This window comes from Ursus maritimus, unplaced genomic scaffold (genome assembly GCF_017311325.1).
Source record: "Ursus maritimus isolate PB19 unplaced genomic scaffold, ASM1731132v1 scaffold_8, whole genome shotgun sequence".
Lineage (NCBI taxonomy): Eukaryota > Metazoa > Chordata > Mammalia > Carnivora > Ursidae > Ursus > Ursus maritimus.
Window position 1 is genome coordinate 75,581,029 of NW_024426996.1, and position 22,463 is coordinate 75,603,491.

At 47.8% G+C, this 22,463-nt stretch overlaps 1 protein-coding gene across 15 annotated transcripts in view; it reads left to right on the forward strand.

The window, feature by feature from the left end:
* The window catches only part of SLC2A9 (solute carrier family 2 member 9), a 260,925-nt gene that overhangs the window by 81,007 nt on the left and 157,455 nt on the right, over positions 1 to 22,463 (forward strand). For all 15 annotated transcript variants that reach the window (XM_040625291.1, XM_040625294.1, XM_040625290.1 and 12 more), the window contains 2 exons: positions 49 to 173; positions 10,266 to 10,411. In XM_040625291.1, coding sequence (XP_040481225.1) covers positions 49 to 173; positions 10,266 to 10,411 — 271 coding nt within the window. The remainder of the gene's footprint in view (positions 1 to 48; positions 174 to 10,265; positions 10,412 to 22,463) is intronic.

Here is a 22,463-nt window from a genome sequence, read left to right on the forward strand (position 1 = left end):
ACATCCTCATGGTGGGCCTCTTCACCAAATCACCGTTTCTTTTTCCAGGAAGTACACTCTGCTGGTCAACAATGGGTTTGCGGTTTCTGCTGCATTGCTCATGGCCTGTTCTCTGCAGGCAGGAGCCTTGGAAATGCTCATCGTGGGACGCTTCATCATGGGCGTGGATGGAGGTAAGCCTTCACCAAGGCAGGGCAGGGCACGTTCCTTGGAGGGGGGGGGTTCGGAGTGTGAGTGGTGTTTGAAGCTGTCACATGACTGGACTCCTACTACTATTGAGTTGCCAGGGACCAAGGATGCAAAAAGTCTGCTTACAGGGGGCCAGTGCCATGAGATGGACCACTCACGGGGCTCTAGCATGCTAACTGAGAAACGCTAACTGGGAGAGATCCGAGTCAACTCCAGAGACCTGGATGGTCTTCAGTATGTCATGCCTTTTGCTTTGTCATCTTCACTATAAAATTCATATTCCAAGGTTGTCTGTGGTTTCCAGGGGGTTTTTAATGAGGATTGTGTTTCCTGTCTGGGCCTCTGACTTATTCATTCTTTCATGTATTTGCTGAACATTCATTTATGGGGCACCTGCTGTGCCCGGCGTTCTTCTCCATGTTGGGGACACAGTGGAGAATGAAATTCTCTGGTCCCTACTAGGCCCTGCAGCTTACATTCTAGCGGGTGGACAGATCTGTAACTGCATACATGAGGTAGGGAGTGGCAAGCCCTAGGAGAAGAATGAAGCAGGACAGGAGGACAGTGGGGGTTATTTTAGATAGGCCAGCCAGGGAGGATCGCTCAGTGGAGGAAGCATATGAGCAGAGACCGAAATGAACCGAGAGTGAGGACCAAGTGGATATCAGGGGAGTTGGGTTCTTGACCAAGAGAAGAGTGCACCGGCCCTGCGGTGGGGTCGTGCTTGGCACATTAAAGGGAGAGGGAGAGCGAGCAGGCCGGCCTGGCCGGAGCTTGGTGAGCTGGGGGAGAGTGGCTGCAGACGACGCTGAAGGGGGCCGGTCACATCCTGTAGGGCCTTGTAGGATTTGTGTCAAGGGCGATGGGAAGTCAGAGGAGGGTTGAGAGGAATGTGACGTGAGCTGGTTTTGTGTTTCAGTGAGATTCCTCCTGCTTCTGTGTAGAACAGAGTGTAAGGGAGGGCAGGGGTGGATCAGGGAGCCAGTTGTCCAGGGCAGAGAGCCATGGTGGGGCCAGATGGTGGCCAGGAGGCAGCGAGGTGCAGCTGGCTGCTGGCTGTGGGGTATGAGAGAACAGGAGCCTCAAAATATACTGTTAAAACCAGCCAACCAGCCAACCACCCAACCACCCTACCACCCTGCTTTCTTTCTAAATATTGCCAAGCCTGTAAGGCATTACTTGTAGGCATTTGTGGAAAGATTGCAAGCTTTTGGATTCGAAATCCCTGCCTTTGTGTCAGATCTCTGCTGCTTGCCAATTACTGACTTCTGGCAAGTTGCTTAATGGCTCTGAACCTCAGTTTCCCCATTTGTAAAATGGAAATAACAATACCTACTTTGCAGGGCTGTCATAAGGCTGACATGATACCATATATATATACACATATATACATATGTATATACATCTATGTACACACATATATACATGTATATACACATATATGTATATATACACATATATGTATATATACACACATATGTATACACATATACATACGTATACATACGTATGTATATACGTATATATATATATATAAAATATATACACGTATGTATATACGTATATATATATATAAAATCTGCCAAATGCTGTTGGAAACTGTGAGCTCGTTAAAAGCTAATTCCCTTCCTTGCTGATGCTCGCACACTGCGGACACCAGGCTTTGGGAGTGAGCTGAGCAACAAGTATACATCAGGGAGAGGTGAGCAGGAGAGTGAGGGCCTGAGGAAGTTCAGGGGAGAAGACTTCCTGTCCCTTCCCTGCTCTGCTGGCGGGAAATACTCAGGATTAGTAATAACCAGACTCGGGGTGAAATTACTTCTCTGTCTTGGTATTCAAGTAGAAAGGAGTTGGCTATAGAAAATGTTAATTGGTAAGAATAATCCCTGGAGGTTATGTGGTGCTCTGCAGTTAACCAGTCCTGTTCATGGTTTCTTCTGCTCTGATCTGCTGCTGAGGCTGAAGGACCGTTATTTTGTCATTTTACATCAAGAACACTGAGGCTCAGAGGCGTGACAGTAAAGTGGTTACGGCTGAGGGCTGTGCATTCACACTGACTGGGTTTTCCCACTCAGCTTAATTTCATTACTTTGTATCAGTTAGATTTTGCTACATTAAAAAAAAAAAGGCAACCAGAAAGGTAATGGCTTCAAGCAATCACCTTTGTGCTGAGCTTAGAATTCCGTGGGCTGGAGGGCAGTTCTAATGTGGGCCAGCTCTGCGGCTGTCCGCTGGGCTCTCTCCCATGCTGTGGTGGGCTGCACACCAGTCAGCAGCGGGGTGACTTCAGATGGTTTCACTCGCCTGTTTGGTTGTTGGCAGCTGGGTTGGTCTCGGGATCCCGGCAGGGCCAGCTCCTCTCGGCTCCACATCATCTCTCTGCCTGCTGTAGAGAGGCCCAGTCTTCCCATGGGTTTCTCAGAGTGCCAAAGAGTGGTACCAGGGGCAGGACCCCACGTGCAAGCACCTGTCGAGTCACTGCTCGCGGCACGTTTGTCAGTGCCCCATTGGCTAAGCCAGCTCCCATGGCCAGGGACACCGTCAGTGTCAGAGGGACCTAAGCCCCCAGGGCTGCAGACTCAAGGGGTGAGAACCAGCGGGGCCCCACAGCAGCATTCTGCCTCACTGTCCTAGCCTCTTTCCCAGACCAGCAAAGGGGCTCAATCAAAAGCCCCCCCTGCGGTGGTATGCAAAAATTAACTGATGGGCTGCTAGTGTGAAGCACTTAGTACATTCCAGGCCTGCGGTGCCTTCCCCCATCCCGGGAATGGGGACAGGATCCTTGCGATTCTTGGGGCTGTTCTTTTTATTCTCAGCTAATAAGGTACAGATCCCGGGTGTGGACCGAGATGCCTGGTTTCAGAGGCCCTGCCTGCTCAGGACAAAGGCTAGGTGAGATGTGGCATGAAAGGCCTTTCCCAGTAGAGGCCCCGGAGGGTCTCCCTTTCCGGCAGGTTTACGTTTTGTCCATTAGCCTCTTTCTAGTCATCTTGCCTCTCCAGCTCTTCCAGAGGAGGCGAAACTTGCTGCGCATAACTAGTTTCTCTCCGAGTTTCCTTAATTAAAAATAAGCTGGACTTGAAGAGAGAGGCCATTTTTACAAAGCCCCATATTCAAGTCAGATGTCTGTTAGACCCCTTTTCTGATGAGTTTTCCAAAAAGAAATAGGAAAAAAAAAAGTAAGAACAAGAGGGGAGAAAACAACAGACTCTCTAACTTCTAGAGTATAGCCTATGGGAGGCGGCCAGGACATGGAGGCTTCATGTCATTATTCTCATCAGACCTCCTGAGGCAGGGACGGGGCCTTGCAGGCATTTAAAGGAAGGCAGTTGGTCAGAAAAGGGAAAATTGCTGGCCAGGAAATGAATTGGCTGTCCTCCTTGTAATAAATAATTTAAAGCCAAGTGATAAGCCCTGGAGGGTTTTCAGAAGGCTGTGCTGCTCAAGCCAGGTTTGTGGGCAGTATTTGGAACCACAGTAGAAACCCCGGACACCTTCCCCAAGTGTCCTTTCTCTGAAAAGCTTGGCAAAAAAAGAAACAGATTTTTACATTGACACAAACTTGATGCAGCTTGGTGTTAGAGGCAAAATCCATGCAGGTGGTCAGGTCGAAGTAGTACAGAGGTGTTTCGTGTTTGTGGAAGATTACGTTGGACGGGTTCCTGCCCAGCTGTCCCAGTACCGCCCTCACTCCCAGGGGTCCAAGTCCACGTCCACTGCATTAGGAGCTCTCTGATGGACCCGCTCTTCTACCACAGTAGGTGGTCTCTGCTGGACACATCGGAGCAGCAGCATTTAGAGAAGCATATGACATGCAAAGAACATGAAATCAGGGTCAAGGATGTGACTTTAAGTTCTGGCTCTACCAGTGACTTACCAGGTGACCGTGGAACGAGCATTTCACCTCTCTGGGCCAGTAACGTCATCTAGAAAGTAAGGAGGATTGGACTCAGGGAGCTGAGGTTGCTACCAGCCTGAAAAATCTGCTTTGGCTCCCTTTTGTACTCACCTTCGAGCTACTACCTTGAATGATCTCTTGAAGCTTCTGGAGCTCACATGCCACACATAGCTGTATTGTTCACTCATTAAACAACATCACAGAATAGGAGGTGGTGAAATAAGAGTATAGGGCAGAAACACTGGCCCTCTTGTCTGGTGGGGTCAGCTCATGTGTACCAAGCCCCGAGACCTACCCAGTGATGTCCCAGAACAGGCTCCCATCAAGGCTGTGGGCTGCTCTTAAAAGCAAATTATTTATCATTATTCTGCCTACTGGCCCAAAGATGTCCACATCCTCATCCCTGGAACCAGCAAATATGAGCTGATGTGACCAGAGGACTTTGTAGATGTGATGAAGTTAAGGACTGTGAGACGGGGCGCTTACCCTGGATTACCCAGGTGGGTCCCCTAAGATCACAGGGGTCCTGATACGTGAAAGAGGAAGGAGGAGTCCGAGCCAGAGAAGGGAGACGGGAGGGTAAGAGCAGAGGCTGCAGGGATGCAGTGGTGGGGAGGGCCCACAAGCCAAGGGGGGCGGGTGCCTCTGGAGTCTGGGAAAGGCCGGGAAGCCGACTGTCCCCTAGAGCCTCCAGAATGACCGCAGCCCTGCCGTCACTTTGATTTTAGCCCATGTCCCATTTTACACTGTGACCCCCCGAACCACGTGACATAAATTTGTGGTGTTTGACATCTAAGTTTGTGGCGATTTGTTACAGCAGCGGTAGGACACTAGTAAAAACACTAGTCATAGTTTTAATATGATTTGAGTCAAATTTTAACATGACAAACAGCATGTGAGGTGTTCAGAAGGATGGATTCGGTCCCAGCCCTGCTGCTTACTGGCTGGGTGACCTCAGACAGATTTCTTTACCCCTCCGAGCCCCCATTTCCTCACAAGTACAGTTCAGATAACAACAAAGCTACCTGACAATGTTCAGGTACTGTATAGGGGTGTGTGTCTGTGTGTCTGTGTGTGCATGTGTGTTTCTGCATGTGTGCATGTCCTTGTGTGTGTCTGTGTATGTGTGTATATATGATTGTATGTGTGTGTCGGAATGTCTGTGTCTATGTGTAAATGTGTGTGTGTCTGTGTGAAGAGAAAACAGAAAAATTAAAATACACAACTAAAATAGCATATAAATCAGGAAGGCAGTAAGTGAAGTTGGTGTGTGTTAAATTCTTTGCGTTGTCTGGGAAACACTAAAAGTACTAATTTATATTAGATTTCACTAAAACATAGATTCGTGAAATGATCTCTAGAGCAATTATTAAAACAAGAGAAATTATACACTGGAATATTACTCAGCCATCAAAAAGAATGAAATCTTGCCTTTGCTGTGACACGGACGGAGCTAGAGAATATAATGTTAAGCAAAATAAGTCAGAGAAAGACAGATACCACATGATTCCACTCATATGTGGAATTTGAGAAATAAACAAGCAAAGGAAAAAAGAGAGAGACCAAGAAACAGACTCTTAACTCTAGAGAACAAACTGGTGTTACCAGAGGGGAGGAGGGTGGGCATGAAATAGGGGCTGGGACTAAGGAGGGCACTGTCGTGATGAGCACTGGGTGTTGTATGTAAGTGATGAATCACTGTATGGTACACCTGAAACTAATGTCTCACTGTGTGTTAACTATGCTGGAATTAAAATAAAATAAAATAAGATAAAATCTCATTAGTAATTAAGGAAATGCAAATTAAAACCACAATTGATAAAAATTAAAAAGACCAATAACGCCGAATATTGGCAAAAAAGTGGAGGAAAGTGTATTTCATACCTCTCTCATCAAGGTGTAAATTGGTATGATAATTTGGGGAAATTGGCTTTACTAAAACTGAACAAATGTATCTTATGGTTGCAATATCTATATAAACTTGCTTACGTGTGCGCCAAAAGACTTGTGTAAGAATGTTTATGGGGCACTGTTAGTGTTAATCCTAACCTGGAAAACACCGGAGTGTCCGCCAACAGGGAGGCAGTGAAGCGGGATATACTCCTACGCTGGAATATTACAGCACAGCAAGAACACATTACAGTGACGTGCTACAAGTGGGTGCGTCTCCCATCCATGAGAAGCACAGAGATGAGAGATGAGAGAAACCCATCGCCTGTGATTCCGCACACGGAGCTGTGGTGATAGCAGTCAGGCTGGCGGTGACCTCTGGGGAGGAGGGGGAGGATGAGGATTCTGAGGAAGCGCAGGCTGGGGGGGCCTCTGGGGGGCTGGTGGTGTAGGTTATTCTGGACCTGGGTGGAGGCTGCACAGGTGTGTGCATTTTGTGATGATTTCCCCAGACTGCATTGTGCAATTGGAAGATGTGTGTCATATTTTCATTTTCAGTAAAATGCTTTGGACTGGACTCAAATTTTTCTGCACCCCAGTAGGAAAATGCGCATTTCCCGTTGTCCCTAAAGTATGTCCTTCAGCCTCTCTGATCCCCTAGAGAATATTTACCGAGGTGCTTTTTGCTTTTCTAGAGCTAAGAGCTGCTGCTCACTTTGGACTCCAGGAGGAATGGGGAAGCTAAGCTAGCCCCGTGTGAGGGAGTGTCGCCTGACTGCTCCTGGCACACCATCAGGCCATGCTCTCTGGGGAAGGGGAAGGCCTTCTGGAAGTTGTAGCAGGCTCGGGACACTGGAACTGTTGTTGATGTTTTAGCTAAGAGCCAGAGGCCCGCTGCCCTCTGCTTGCTGCTTGGAGTCTGTGTCCCTGTTCAGCTGGTCACCGGGGCCTCCCCCCATGGACCACACTTGTAACTAAGGACCAGCCCGCCGGGGGTCCCAACCACTGGTGCCCCGCTGCTCGGCATTTCTGCAGCCTGGATTAAATAAATAACAGTAGGGCGGCAGTGGCGTGGGGACCCATTCGGTATGTGTCGATCAAGCACCTGTCCTGGGGCTGGGACTGCGCTCTCATGAAACGTCATTGTGGCTTCAGGTGGGGAAACAGATGGTAAGGTAAGTACCAAACAGGGTACTTTGAGGAAGCGCTAAGTGCTGGGAGGAGCTAAGACTGGATGCAGAGAGCACTGGGAAGGGGGCCGATCGCAGAAGGTGGTCGGGGACGGCCTGAGTGAGGAGGTGTGCTGGTGTCCTGGGGCTGCTGGAACAGAGTGCCACAAATGGGGGTACCTCAAACGACAGAAGTGATGCTGTCAGAGTTCTGAGGCCAGAACTCCAAAACCGGAGGGAGAAGCAGCTCCGTGCTCTGCCCTCCCAGCATCGGGCAGCTGCCAGCAACCCGTGACCTTCCCTGGCTTGTGGCAACATCACTCCAGTCTCTGTCCCCACCTTCACATGGCCTCCTCCTCTGTGTCTTCACATGGCCTCTTAGGAGGACCCCAGTCACTGGACTTAGGGCCCGCCTTCATCCAGGATGACCTCACCTTAACTTGATTACCTCTGCAGAGAACTTCCAAACGAGGTCACGTTCAAGGGGGTGGTAAGACAGGAAGCATATCGGGGGTCAGCTTAGAAGGTTCTGACAATCAGGGTTCCAGATAAAGAGAGCAACAAAGACCAATATCCCACAGTCAGTATGCACCCAGAGGGTTCAGTAAACCCCAAGGCTGGGGCCCCTGGGGAGGAAGAGGAGCAGGAGATGGGGGTCATAGGTTGAGAGAGGCCACTCAGGGGTGTGGGATGCCTGGTAGCACCACGGGCCTCGGATGACCTATGCCTTGGTTTGCCCGGGACTCAGGGTGTTTGTTCCTGTCACACAGGACTTCCGTTGCTAAAACCAGGACAGTCCCCAGCAAACTGGGGGGGCGTTGGCTTTCATGTAGACCACCTCCTCATTCACCCACAGTTTAGCTACAGCCTCTCATGTTGCCACATCATTTCGTGACAGTCCAGTAAGAATAGTCACCATGTATGGATAGCCTGCTGTATGCCGGGCACTCCGCTAAGCATTTCACACACATCCCGTGTGCGCCCGGCTCCTCTACGAAGGAAGTATTATGACGGTCCCATGTGTGGCCCCGGGCCCTTCACCGCCACCATTCCGCCTCTGGCCCACCAGCTCTAGCATTTCTCATTCGTTTTTTGAGAGATGATTGGCTCCAGTGGGCTCCAGGAGCACCAGAGAAAGGAAGCTGTTTTATAAGTGCCTGTCAAGTGACCACATGTGAGGCGGGAGCCTTACGTGTAACGGCCTTCCCACTGCACCAGAAATAGATAGCAATTATTACCCTAATTCTATAGAAGAGGAAGCTGAGACTGGGAGAGGCTAATTGACTTGATCAAGGTCACCTTGCAAGGAAGCAAGGGCTCTGGGCTTGAATCCTCGTACGTCTCTCCCTCTGTTTCACTGTCCCCTACGCAGAAAGGGGCCAAGCTGGTCCGTGGCCAGCCAGTTTTTCCACGAGGCCAGCTGCTCTCAGTGTGTGTGTTCTGGATAAAAATTCACATATCCTCTGGCTTATGTTGTGACTTTGCAGCTAATTCCTGTTTCTTTGTACCTTAAGCGTCTTTTCCTTTCTGGTGAGCCAGGAAAAGTTATTCTGGGCTGAGAGGCAGTGAATGAGATCCTCAGCTTATTAACTGGGCCACGTATTCCCTTTACTCTGGGCCTTTTTTTTTTTTTTTTTAGGAAGAGCCTCCCTGATGGCTAGCAACTGGGGTGAATTCAGCTTCCCTGGAAGCACATGGATTGGTACCTAAAGTGTGTCAGGAACCGTACTAGAGGCATCAGGAGGCCAGGGCAGGAAAGAAATGTTTGATGCTTTCACAGTCTGGTGGAAAATTAGACAGTAAGAATTCGTGCTGTGGGCACTGCTTTGCAGAGCGCTGCACGATGAGTGAAGCACCTGGCAGACCCGGTCTCATGCTCCCAGCAGTCCTATGAAGTTAGGCTCAGTTCTCATTCCCATCTGTGGAGAGGAAACTGAGGCTGAGAGATGCTAACTCCCCACCCAAGGCCTCACTGGGATTCTGCCCGGGAGGCCATGTGGCTCCAGAGTGCATCGTCTGTGCTCCCAACGCGCCGTGACTCCGCCTGGGACAAGCGCATTTGTAGACCTGTAGGTAGGCCTGTAAAGGGCTTTGAGAATAGCCCTGCCCAGCTGCAGGTGGAAAACTTACCTGAAACCGACGAGCACTCGATAAAATGCTGTAAAATGGGTAATACAATATCTGCCCGATCTGAGTGCCATGATTTACATAAAGAGGCACTGCTAGCTAGTGGGAAAAGCTCGAGTTCTAGAATCAGAGACCTGATCTATTGGGCAAAATAATCTCTTTGGGCATCTCTGGATGTCGCTTGGTGATTTGGGAAAGTTACTCCATTTGTACCTCAGCTTCCTCATGTTTAGAATAAGGATAATAATAGTACATTTACTTCAGTGGGTTATTAGAAAAATATATACTATATGTAAGAGATAAGAAGGATCCCTGCTACTTGGTAAGCACTAGGTATGTTGACTGTTAACACCACCAATACCATGCCCTGACACCACTTCCACCATCACCTTCACCTCCATCACCATCACCACCATCACCTCCATTACCACCATCACTACCACATCCTCCTCCACCACCATCACCACCAGCATCATGACACCACCACCATCACCTTCACCTCCATCACCATAACCACCACCACTACCACCATCACTACAACCACCCCCACCATCACCACCACCACCACCATCACTTCCATCACCAACTTCACCTCCGTCACCACAGCCACCACCATCATCACCATCACCACCACCACACCACCATTACCAGCATCACTACCACATCCTCCTCCACTACCATCACCCCCACCATCACCACCATCACCACCACCACCACCACCACCATCATCATCACCATCATCCACTTCCCCTTCTGTGAAATCTACCTCCCGGCCATACCCCATGGATGAAATGATACGGGGTGTGTGAAAGCATCGGCAGTTTGTGCAGAATGCTGGGAGGGTGTTGTGGCTACGCTGCCGTTCTTGAGAGGGCACGGCAGAGGGAAGGGCTCTGACCAGTCTTCCTTGAGGACGACGGCCCTCTCACTGCCCAGAGTGCTCTCCCCTCAGAGAAGACCGCCCTCTCACGGCTGCCATGCTTCCTTCACAGGCATCGCCCTCAGCGCGCTCCCCATGTACCTGAACGAGATCTCGCCCAAGGAGATCCGCGGCTCTCTGGGGCAGGTGACCGCCATCTTCATCTGCATTGGTGTGTTCGCCGGGCAGGTGCTGGGCCTGCCTGAGCTGCTGGGAAAGGTAAGTGTGGCTCGCTGGCCCACCTTGACCCTTCTCATTTCATGCCGTCCTCTCAGCCCCCCATGTCCCTTCCAGGATGAAGGGTAGTCGGAGGTGAGCCTTGCCTCCAAAGGCTTGTCCCTGTGTCTTGGAATTCCTGAGCATTCAGGCCTTTCCCTTATTATCGGAGGACAGTTGCTGAGTTCCTTCAATTGTGTTTGCTTTTTTGGTTTCTTTTAGAACATAAAGAATACATAACAAATTCAAACCTTATAGAATGTTCAATCCGCCCACCCAATGAACTATGGTCAGCAGCTCTATTTGTATTTATTGAAGCTTTCTTCTTTGCTTATACAAACCTATATAAACATATATAGTTTTTGTTGTTGTTGTTGTTGTTGTTGTTTAATGGAACCGTGCCGTGCACATTGTTCTGCAGCTTGCTGTTGTCATTTCCTATAGCTGGGGCATCTTTCCAAGATGTTTTGCTTTGCTCTACCTCACTCTTTCTTTCCTACATAAATATATGGTTGTACAGTCTTCTCTTCTGGGCAGTGGGAGAGCCTGACTTTGCATCCCAGTTCAACAGTTGACTTGCTGTGTGGCCTTGGCGAGGAGGAAAGCCTCACCCAGGTTGGGGTGGGGGAGGGTGGGATCAAGGAAGGCTTCCCAGAAGAGGTGGCCTCTAGATGGAACCGTGTGGCTGAGCAGGAGTTAGGCAGGTGACAATGGGGTTTGGAGAGAAGACATTGCAGAGAGAGGGGTAATGGAAGAAAAGGCCTGTGATGAGGACTGGCCCTGACAGCATTCAAGTACCTTGAGGGCCAAGAGGAAAGCCTGTGTGGGGAGTGTGAGAAGTGAGGTGCCTGTTCACTGAGCCAAAGTAGACTTCATCCTGGGGCACTAGGGAGCTCAGTGGCACTTGCAGGGGAGTGACATGGCCAGGTCCAAGTTAGAAGGTGGCTCTGGGGATGGGGACGATGTGGACTGGTGTGGGAAGGGTGGGAAGGGAGAGGAGGACCCGGCAGACACTGGAGAGAGGGACGGAGGTGGTGGCCCTGGGGAAAGGGGAGGGGATGGAGTCCACAGACTTGCTGCCTCCGTGTCCCACCAGGACGAGGGAAGAAGAACATGGTCTTCCCATGTACACTGGAAGATTGGAGGGAGGGAACAGATGGACCACTGGTGATGGTGGGATGTCCACTGCCCCCCACGGTCTGGCGCTTGGACAGAGCACAGCTGGCAGACCCTGTGAGCTGCACCCCTGCAGGGGGAGGTGGCAGTAGGAACAGACGTGACAACGCACACATCACATGCTAACTTTTTATGCCATCCAAACCCTCACAGCGACTCTGTGAGCGGCTCATCTCTGCGGCTCTGGACGTGGAAGCGGAGAGAGGTGAGGTAGGGAACTGAGTCCTAAGAACACGGAGCTGAAACCAGGCCCCGGGTCGGTCTGCTTCCAGACCCATGCATGGGGCACGTCTTACACAGCTAAGAACAGGACATGCTGGGCTCCCTGGGAGTGTGAGCAGGATTCTGACACTGATTCTGATGTGCTGGTTCTTTCCTCACATCAAGCAGTTCTCCCCACCAGCCAGGTGTCCTGCAATTCAGCTCGATTCTGACACCATCTACCTGGACACGGCGTCAGACCCCTCGGGGTCAGGGCTCCGTCCCACGAGACTGTCCCCACTTCAGATGCCAATTGCAAGTCCAGGTTGTCACCTACGCTTCTGACTTATTGGCTGTAAATCAGTGGTTCCAACGACCTCCTCCTTGGGTTCAGGACACGGGGACCAAGCTACTTATGAGATTACAGGTTTATCATAAAAGGATAGGACTCAGAAGAGCCAGATGAAAGACACACATGGGGAAAGGCATGCGGAGGGCATGGAGCTTCCCTGCCTTCTCCCGAGCGTCACTCCCTCAGAATCTTCCAAGGTCACCAACATGGAAGCTCTCGGAACCCCATCCTCTGCGGGGGGCGGGGGGTTGTGGAGGCTTCATTACAAAGGCAGCGTTGTTTAGATCATTGGCTGTTGAGGACTGAACTCAATCTCCAGCCTTTCCCTTCCCTGGAGGTTTCAGGTCATGTGGTTGGCTCCACTGGCACCCAGCCCCCATCCTTAGGTTCTTTCTTAAAGTCTCTTCATTAACATAAACTCACGTGTGGCTTAAAGGGGTTTTTATGAAAATCAAGACACCTTTATTACTCTTACCACTTAGGAAATACCAGGGGTTTTAGGAGCTCTGTGCCAGAAATGAGGAAGACCAAATATATGCTTCTTTTTATATCACAGTAAGACAGTGAGAGCTTAGGTGGGGAGAGAGTACTGGGCCCCTTTGTGCATGTGCCTTACTGACCCTGCAGCCGGCTCCTGCCCCCTTCAGGGAGGGTTTTATAAGCTGAGGAATCAAGCATGACAAGATAATGGGAGCTGATGGCATTTATCACTTAAAAATATTTTCGAGTGTTTGCCAACACTTTTTTTTTTTTTTAAGATTTTATGTATTTATTCGACAGGATAGAGACAGCCAGCGAGAGAGGGAACACAAGCAGGGGGAGTGGGAGAGGAAGAAGCAGGCTCATAGCGGAGGAGCCTGATGTGGGGCTCGATCCCAGAACGCCGGGATCACGCCCTGAGCCGAAGGCAGACGCTTAACCGCTGTGCCACCCAGGCGCCCCTGCCAACACTTTTGATTGTGTTAAAATATGCATAAGATTTAGCATGTTAACCATTTTGAAGTGTACGGTTCCCTAGCATTGCGCATGGCTTCTTATACTTCACCTGATCCAGGTCACTGCAGAAGCATTTGCTTCTCATCTTTCATTATCAACCCTTTTGGGTTATTATGGCCACGGTTTTGTTTTTCTCTTTTGCAAAAACAAAAACAACTCACACTTTACGTTTGTGGTTGTCACATGCGTGATGATTTCTATAAGTAACGGGAGCACGGTGGAAACAGTCTCCTTACCAAAGTGAGATCCCACATTAAAGAGACTCTTTTGCTTTTTGTTTTTAAAATATTTTAAAATTCTAAAAGTCAATGTTATGCGTGTGACAAAAATAAAAACGATGTAACAATGACAGCCTCTGTCCCTTAAATGTAAAAATGTATTTTGAAGTCAACAAACAGGACTGTTGTCCTCCCAGAGTAAAGAAAGTAATAATCTGCCTCCATAGAGAATAAGCTTTTCTCTTTCAAGGTAAGTTCCAACTCCTTATCACACTCCTCTCTTGTAAGTCAGCGTCAGGGCCTTTCTGCCACTGGGAGCCTGTCTTAGCTCAGGCCGCTTGTAACAAATACCACAGGCCGGGCAGCTTACAAACAAGACATTTTGTACCCTTCACAGTTCTGGAGGCGGGAAGTCTGAGATCAGGGGCCAGATCTGGATAGGGCCCACTTCCTGCGTTGTGGGCTGCCGCCTTCTCACTGTGTCCTCAAATAGGGAGAGACATCCTCTTTTTCAGGTCTTTTCAGATAAAGGCATTCATCCTATTCATGGGGGCTCCGCCCTCATGACCTGAACACCTCCCAGGGGCTCTACGTCCTAGCATCATCACCTTGAGGTTAGGTTTCAACATGTGAATTTTGGGGCTGGGGGATACAAAACATTGCATCTGTAATAGGTCCCTCGGTCTTTCTTAAACCTCTGCTTTGTCTCTTCATTCACTCGCTCCTTAGCTCATTCGGTACACTCTTGAATAATGAGTTGGTTGCTGGAGCTGCAGCTTCGGGCATGAACATCAACTGGGTATATTCTGACGTTTATGATGCTCATGGTCTGCAGGGACTGTGTGACCCTGAGCAGGTCACCACCTCTGTGAGCCAGAGTCCTTCTTGGTAGCAGGCATGCTTGCAAGGCCCGAGTCCCCAGGCTCCACTCCAGCATGACTTTCCCTGGGGAGCATCTCTGGCAAACAGTGACGCTGTTCATCATCTCCCCGGAACAGACACCTTTGCAGGTACCTGTCCCATGCTGTCATTTCTCTTTGCTTCTGCATCTTTTCCCTCTGGTAGGTCCTGTCTTACACAAAATCCAGAGGCTGCAAGTTTATTCCCTCGTTCAGCAAATATTTAGAAAGCTGCTCTGTGCCCTGTGTTGGGCTGGTTGCTGGTGGCCATGCACAGAGGGACCAGATTAGTCCTTGCCCTTGGGGAGTTCAGGAAAGACAAGTAACCAAGGATCACCAGCATGATGGGGGTAAGGTAGGGCACTGCTCTGGAGCAGGGTGCCCGGAATGGTTGGTTTTCCTGTAGAAATGACATTGAAACTCCTCCCTTGGGGGTTGGTAAGATTTACCCAGGCCAGGCTGGTGGACGGATAGAGAGGCAGAGGTGGGAAAGTGTTCCAGGCAGAGGAGACAGTCTAAGGGAAGGCCCTGCCATTTATCCAGAGGCAGAAGCCCCACGGGGACTGGGCATTGAGAGGGAGAGTAGGCGGGCACTGGAAAGGTAAGTAGGGGCCACGTCCCGAGGAGCAGGAGGCCCACCTATGTGAGTTACAGTGAAGGGTGGGCAAGATGAGCGGGTTCAGTGGGGTTGTGGCTACTGGGGGACACGTCCTGTCCACTGAGAGCAGCTGCTGCTGTTTCCATGACAGGCACTGGGCTACAGCTGATAGATTTTCTGATTTTCAAGAGAAGTTAGAATCTAGGTATCTATGCATATTTCTTAATTTTTAAATATTAGAAAGTTGACCTAAAAACAAAACAAAACAACAACAACCTTCCATTTGTGGGCTGGATCCTGCCCGTGGTGACTTCACACACCTTGACGCACCTGCGGAGGCTTATCTTTAGTCAAGAGCCTTGAGCAGTCATCTGCAGGTGGAAATAAGGCAACAATAGGATAAGATGTGCACTTGAAAAAAGAGGCCTGCGTGGCTCAGTCAGTTAAGCGTCCAGCCCTTGAACTAGGCTCAGGTGTTGATCTCATGGTCATGAGTTCAAGTCCCGCATTGGGCTCCACGCTGCGTAGGGAGCCTACTTAAAAAAAAAAGACTTGGGCTGCCGCGTGGAGAAAATATTAGACACCAGCCAAACCCAGAGAGACTGCACTGGTCCAGTGGGGAGACGGGAGCTTGGATTAGAGTAGTGGCAGTGGACACAGAGACAAGCAGATGAGCTTGCTTGGTGAGTGGTGGGGTGCAGTGTCCAGGGGAGGAAGAGTCAGGATAAGTCCTGGTGTCTGGCACATCAGCCAGGTAGAAGGGGTACCGGATGCTGAGATAGGGAGCCCTGGAGGGAAGCAGCTTTGCAGGGGACGAGAGGACAAGGTCACTGAAATGAACTGCCCAAGTCAGAACAACTTGAAGGCAGAGCTGATTTGAAGACCCGGGGACCTGGATTCCCACACCTAGATTCCCGGGCAGCGGTACCTCCCACAGCAACAAGGTTTGCAAGCCTGGTGCTGACCAGCGGCACAGTGCCCAGGCCCACCTCTGGCTCTGAGCCAGCTGAGAAAGGTGGGCCATTGCTCCCCAGAGGCTGTCTTTTCCCACCAGGTTGGATTTTTCCAGAGTTTTGGACCTGGCTAGAGGATATGTCATTCAGTAAATGCCTTATTTTCAAAGCCATGCTCCGGGAAGTTGGATAGTGGGCTTCTGACAGAGGGAGGAAGGTCAAATGGAAACTTTTCATTCATCTCTGCAGGCATTTATCATATTCTTGCTGCGTGAGACCCACAGTCATTTCACCTGAGTGTCAGAATCTCATTTTCTCTGTTTTCATCATATTTCTCATTTACCTTCAAAGACAGACAGCTGAGCTTGTGAGAAAAAAGAAAAAAGTAAAGAGAACAGGACTGTGTTACCATGCAAGCAATTGCTTTGAAATGCAGAGGCTGGAGGAAGTACTGGGAAGACTTTTAGAACAGACCGCCAGAAGGCACGACAGGGAAGTAAATGTAGGAATCAACACTTACGCCGCAAATTTAATCAAAGACACATCACAAAACGTGGGAGTTGAACATTTTTGTGACATTTTATGCTTCCAAAGGATATTTTTAAAACATATTAATTAGCTATTTCTCCTGCAGTGGGAAAGAAGAAAGGAAGCTGGATGAAAATTGTAGGCAGAGGGGCGAGAAGACAGGGGGACCACGTGGGGCCATCAGTGCATGGTTCATCCGCGGGGGTCAGGGGGCATCCGTTCCGGGTGAGCTAGCGGACCAGGACAGGCCGGGGGCCTCCCAGTCCATCATTGTTCTCGGGGCACACACTTCACATACGACTTACATCTGTTTTGTCCTTTTGTAGAAAAATCCTGTGCTCAGCTGAGAACATTTGAAAAACATAAAGAAGTAAAACCACTTGAAATTCTGGCATGTTAGGGGAGGCGGGTACTTTGAGTATTTTGGTCTATTCTCTATGTTTTTATATCTCTGTTATGCAATAGAGGTTAATACCATGACTAGCTTTGTGTTTTGCTTTTAAAAAATCACCACTATATCAAAATCATTTCTGTGTCTCGCTAAAGATTCTTTGTAAGTACATTTGTAAAGTAGCATAAATAGACGTTCAGCAATAGCCTTGGATTCCATCACAAAGGTGCACCGCGACGGTTGTCCATTACCGAATGCCTTAGCCTTTTGAATTTTCAAATCGAATATAACAAATCAAATAATATCGAAACAAATACCTTTCATAAATCTTTTTTTTCTAAGTGTTTATTTAAATTCCAATTAGTTAACATACAGTGTAATATTGGTTTCAGGAGTCCAGGAGAGTGATTCATCACTTCCAGTGCTCATCACGACAAGTACATTCCTTAGTCCCCATCACCTTGTCACCCATCCCCTCCCATGAATCTTTTAACTCTTTCCTCTTAACTTACTTGATTTTTATGATTATAATGCATCCATACCCATTGTATACAATATGGAAGAATGTGGAAATTAAGAACATTAGACTTCTGTGTTTTACCATTTCTAGATAAAGATTCTAATAGTTTTTAATTTTTCTCGCCAGTATTTTTAATCATATAATCTTGCACACAGTTCATTCCATGTATAATTTTTTATATGCTGATTATATTGCAACATTAGGTTGTGAACAAGGCATTGAAATTATTTAGCATGATCATTTTAATAATCGTACAATATTTTGAGTTACCATAGTCTGTTTCATTGTTCTTTTATCTTCTGGAAGTTTGGACTGCTTCCAGCCTTTATTAGTGAAACACTGCGATTTGAAAACTTGAGATGAACAATCCTCTCCTAAATCATTACTCAACTCTCTAATTATTCGTGTGGTTTAGTGCCCCAGAAATGGAAGCAGTAGGTCAAAGAATACAAATTTATTTAAGGTTTTTTATGCATATTATCAAATATTTCTCCTGAGAGTCTGACTTTCCCACCAGCAGTGCTCAAGACCGTAGGTATCACCATATACCTCTGTCATCCATAAGCATTTAAATCACTCTTTGATATTTTACAGGATAAATAATATATAGTGACATTATAATACTATTTTGTGTTTATTAGTGAGATTAGATGTTTCATAAGTGTGTTAGTTTCCTATTGGTGCTGTAAGAAATTACTACAACAGAGGGTCCCCTGGGTGGCTTAGTCGACTGAGCATTGACTCTTATTTCTGTTCAGGTCATCATCTCAGGGTCATAAGATTGAGCCCCAAATCAGGCTCCCTGCTCAGCGCAGAGTCTGTTTGACATTCTTTTCTTCTCCCTCTGCCCCTCCCCCTCCAACTTGTGCTTGCTCTCTCTCTCTCTCTCTCTCTCTGTCAGAGAAAAACTACTGGAAAGCTACTGATTGTGTGTGGTAATCTGGAACTCTGTTTTGCTTTCTCGTAGTTTCTGTTTGTTTGCTTACCTAGACAATTCACATGAATGATTATTGATGGCATCTGCAGAGACTGATAATTTTGTCCCCTCCTTTCTAAAACGTATGCCTCTTAGGTCTTTACTGACATTCATGTCTTCTTGCGTTGGCTGGGATGTTAACAGTGTTGACTGTAGGAGACATCTTTGTTTTCCTGATTTATTGGGAAACTTATTGTGTTTCACTATTGGGCATGTTAATTTTTATTAATTTAAAATTTATATTATTTATCCTAGTGAGGAATTATCTATCCCATCTTGGTTTTTATAGACTATCTGCAATGTGTAAAATATCTTCTGATTTTTAAAAGCTATTGAAGCTTTTCTGTTACCTGACAATCAATTACTGGATGTGTTATAATATTAGGATATCTTGTATTAAACCGTCCTTACATTCCTGGGATACATCTTCCTTGGTCCTTGTGGAATATTTTTATATGTTGTTAAATTTGATTCATTCATATCTTGTTTAGTGTTTATATACTTAGGTCCATAGTGGAAATTTGCCTAGAGTTTTTAATGTTTAACCCATATTTTTATCTCTCTTTATCTTTTACTCTTTCTAGAGCAGTTTCTGTAACATTAGTTGGTAACTAAAGCATCAAAAGAGCTCACTAGTAGAACAGTCTCAACCTAGTTTTTCAGGAAGAAATTCTTTGAAGGAACTTTATCAGCTTCTTCTTTAATAATCTGTTTTCTCTTGGGTCAATTTTGTTATTTTCTGTCTTTTCAATTAAGTTATGTATTTCATTGGCACTTTCAAATATGTATGCAAATGTACATAAAACTATACAAGTTTTAATGTCCTCCATGTCTATATGTCTTCTCACTCAATTTAGTTTTACTTACTGGATTTTGCTGGCTCTCTCTCTCTACTTTTTTTTCTTTTTTTTTTGCTTTGCTCTCTTTTTTAAAACAAGATTTCCAAGTGGTTGCCTCTAATTTTGTTATTTGACAGACAAAACTCCGTTATTCATTTTACTGCTTTCCAGTTTTATTAGTTTCTGATTTATTATTATACATTTTTTTCTTTGAACAGAGATTTGCCAACTTTCCTGAGATTGTCATATGCTACTTTCTCAATGTGATTGCTTTCTAAATCATTGATTCCTTATTCAGAACAATTCCTTATTGCAAACAATGTTCTCAATCCTCAAGTAGCTGTGACTTTGTTATTACCACTCATTGCCAGTTTTGTTTTGTTGTGTAGAGAGAAAGTAATCCATTGTGTCTCCCATTCTGTGGCCGGTTCGTGGTCAGCCTGGGTAAATATTCCGTGTCTGCTTAAGGACAGTGGCTCTTTCTTATACCATTGCACCCTATAGACCTGGCAGCACGAACTGATCATTGTTGCATCACGGTCACTATTGTTGATCTACAAAGTACAAAGGATTTCATGCCAGAAAACATTCCCCATGAGATTAAAAAATGTAACTCTGTAACAGAAGAATGAACTCCGAAGGGAGGGTCACGGGCCAGCTCCTGCGGCAGCACGTACAGTGTGGTACAGTGCAGCGAGGTGTGGTGTGCTGTGAGCGTGCAGTGAGCTAAGCACGGTGCCGTGGGGGGCAGTGCAATGGGCCTGTGGGTTCCAGTGCCAGACTGCCTGGGTCTGCATCCCAGCACCACCCCCCGTACGCTGTGGGATTTTGAGTAAGTTACAAAACCTCTCTGAGCCTGTTTCCTCCCCTCTTCAGTGGCATTACAGTGGCACCTGTTCCATGGGGCTTTTGTAAGACTTGCAGAAGGAAACCATGTCAAGCACTTGGAACAGTGCCTGCAGCCGGTGCTAAGTTGATGTTAGCCAATATCTCATTTAACTCATGTAGGAGTACTTGGGAATACATATTATTACTTTCTGTTTTACAGATTAAAAGCTCAGCCTCAGACAGGTCTAATAGTTACCAACTGACTGCAGCAGGAAGGCAGTGGAGCCTAAGTTTCCTGGCTTTGAAGCCTGTGACCTCTTTGCAGTAGAACTGAAGTCCTGACTTGTTTTAGGGGAACTCGGGAGGATGTCCCCAAAGCTTAGAGTCCTGGGATAGGAACCCAGGCCGGTCAGTCCTCTTCAGGCTCGTATTTTTCTCAAGTGGACCCAACCCCCGAGTGTGTGAAAACACTTAGTTTCTGTGAGCTTTTGATCCAGAACTCTCTGGACTTCAAGCCCTGGAAGAAAAGAGAGCTTGATTTTTATAAGAATATAAGGAGAAATGTATTCATCTATGTTAAATGATTTCAAGCCCCAAACAGCCCAACATTCTCTCCTGATAAGAATCGTCTTTATTCTTCCGTGACTTCAAAATCACACCTTTCCTCTTTGAAATGAGAAATCTCATTTGGGCATGACCCGGCTGCTTTCTGTAGCTGGAGAAAACATTCAGCTGGCTTGGGAGCAGCCACATGACGAATTTCCTTTGAAGGGAAACAGGAAACAAGAAAATTGGAGTCTGTCACCTCTGCATTCTTCCCTCACTTCAGAGCTCCTCACAGGTTGCTGTCCGTGCTCCTTCAAACGACATTCAGAGACCCAAATCTTCTCTTTTACATGATTCAGCCTTTTCAAGTGGGGCAGTTCGAGTCTGGTTCGCTTCCAGAGTCCGCGGTAATCCATAGTCTGCCTCTTTAACAAGAGGGAAGGAGTTACGTTCTGTGTGGGAAGCGGTGGCGCTAATGTCTGACAGTGGCGACAATTAGGGTTTATTTGGTGACAGTCCTGCCGCTGTGGTCAAAGTGCTGCCGTTCGGGGCTCCTTGAAGTGAGGTTCCTGCCCAGGCCGGTTGGTTCCTTGCGAATCTGAAACTCTGGGGTGCAGCCCAGCAGTCTGTGCTTTCATGAGCCTTCCAGGTGCTTCTGAGGCCTGGCCAAGGGATTCAGAGTGAGGACCCCGAGACCAGCACCCAGGTTAGGATCTCGGCTCTACCCCTCACTAGCTGCGTGACTTTGGGCAGGTTACGTAGCCTCTCTGGGCTTCGGTATCTTTGTTGGTAAAGTGAGGATAACTGTGCACAGCTCACAGAGCTGTTGTGAGAATTTATGTTCTCAGGACAATGCTTGCCACGTGGGGATCGGTCCCTCAGTGCTCACTGTTTAGTTCCTCTGTGTGAACGGTGCTTGCTGGACACTTGACATGCGTTACCTCCTTCCTGTGAGCCTTCAGGGTTGATTATTCTCATGTCAGTCTTCCCCAAACAATCCCTTCTCAGTGACAGACTCTCTTTGTCCGTTTTCGGAGTTAAGTGGTCCTTCATTTGCTGGTCTTTCCCAGGAGCTGAGGCCAGAGATCTCATCTTTGAATCATCCTGGGTCTGACCATGGTGTCGGTGACACTGAGATGCTCCCTAAATGTGGAAGGACTGCAAAACCTTCCTTGACCTCAGAATGATGGAGAATACCCCAATGCATGAATTTTTTTTTTTCTTAAAGATTTATTTTCTAGGGAGGGGCGGGGCAGAGGGAGAGAGAATCTCAAGCAGACTCCCCCCGAGCATGGAGCCCGATGCAGGGTTGGAGCTCATGACCTTGCATCAGATCCTGAGGTCATGATCTGAGCCAAAACCAAGAGTCAGACGCTTAACCAACTGATCCACCCAGGTGTCCCCGAATTCATGAATTTTCTAATGCTTCTTCACTTCCAAAAATGCAAACAGCCCCCATGCTCACCTGCTGTGAAGTATATGGGCAAGACTCAGGCCACTGAGTATTGAGAGTGCTGTGACTTTGGGCGAGTGACCTCTCCTGACCTGGAGCTCCTCATCACTGAGAAGGGCTTGCACCGAAGTTGCCCCGAGGCTCCTGTCTACTGTCTACTTGAGCTTCTGGTTTGACGCTCACGCGGTGCGGAGACGCATGTCCTTGGCCTGGGGGGCACTTGAGCCCCTCCGTCAGCTCTGCTGGTATCTCGGTCTACAAACGAGGAAGGTTGGAGGGATACAGAGATAAATTTAATAGTTCTTGAAGCCATGTCATCTGGAATCTTAAAGAAAGTCTTTGAAGCTTGTCTGAACTTTGCTGTCCTGTCTTCAAGACAGCCACAGGGGAAAACGAATAGTTGAGCTGCCCTCTGAGTGGGTGTTGGAAGGCAGAGAATTCCTGAGTCCACATGGGGAAAGATGAGCGGCTCTGGAAGATGGCTTGGCCATGAGGCTCCTGCCCTGTGACTCCCATGGCCCTGGCAGCCAGGCCTTGGGGTGAAGCCTTGAAGGCAGGAAGATCCAGCAAAGGTCAGGCCG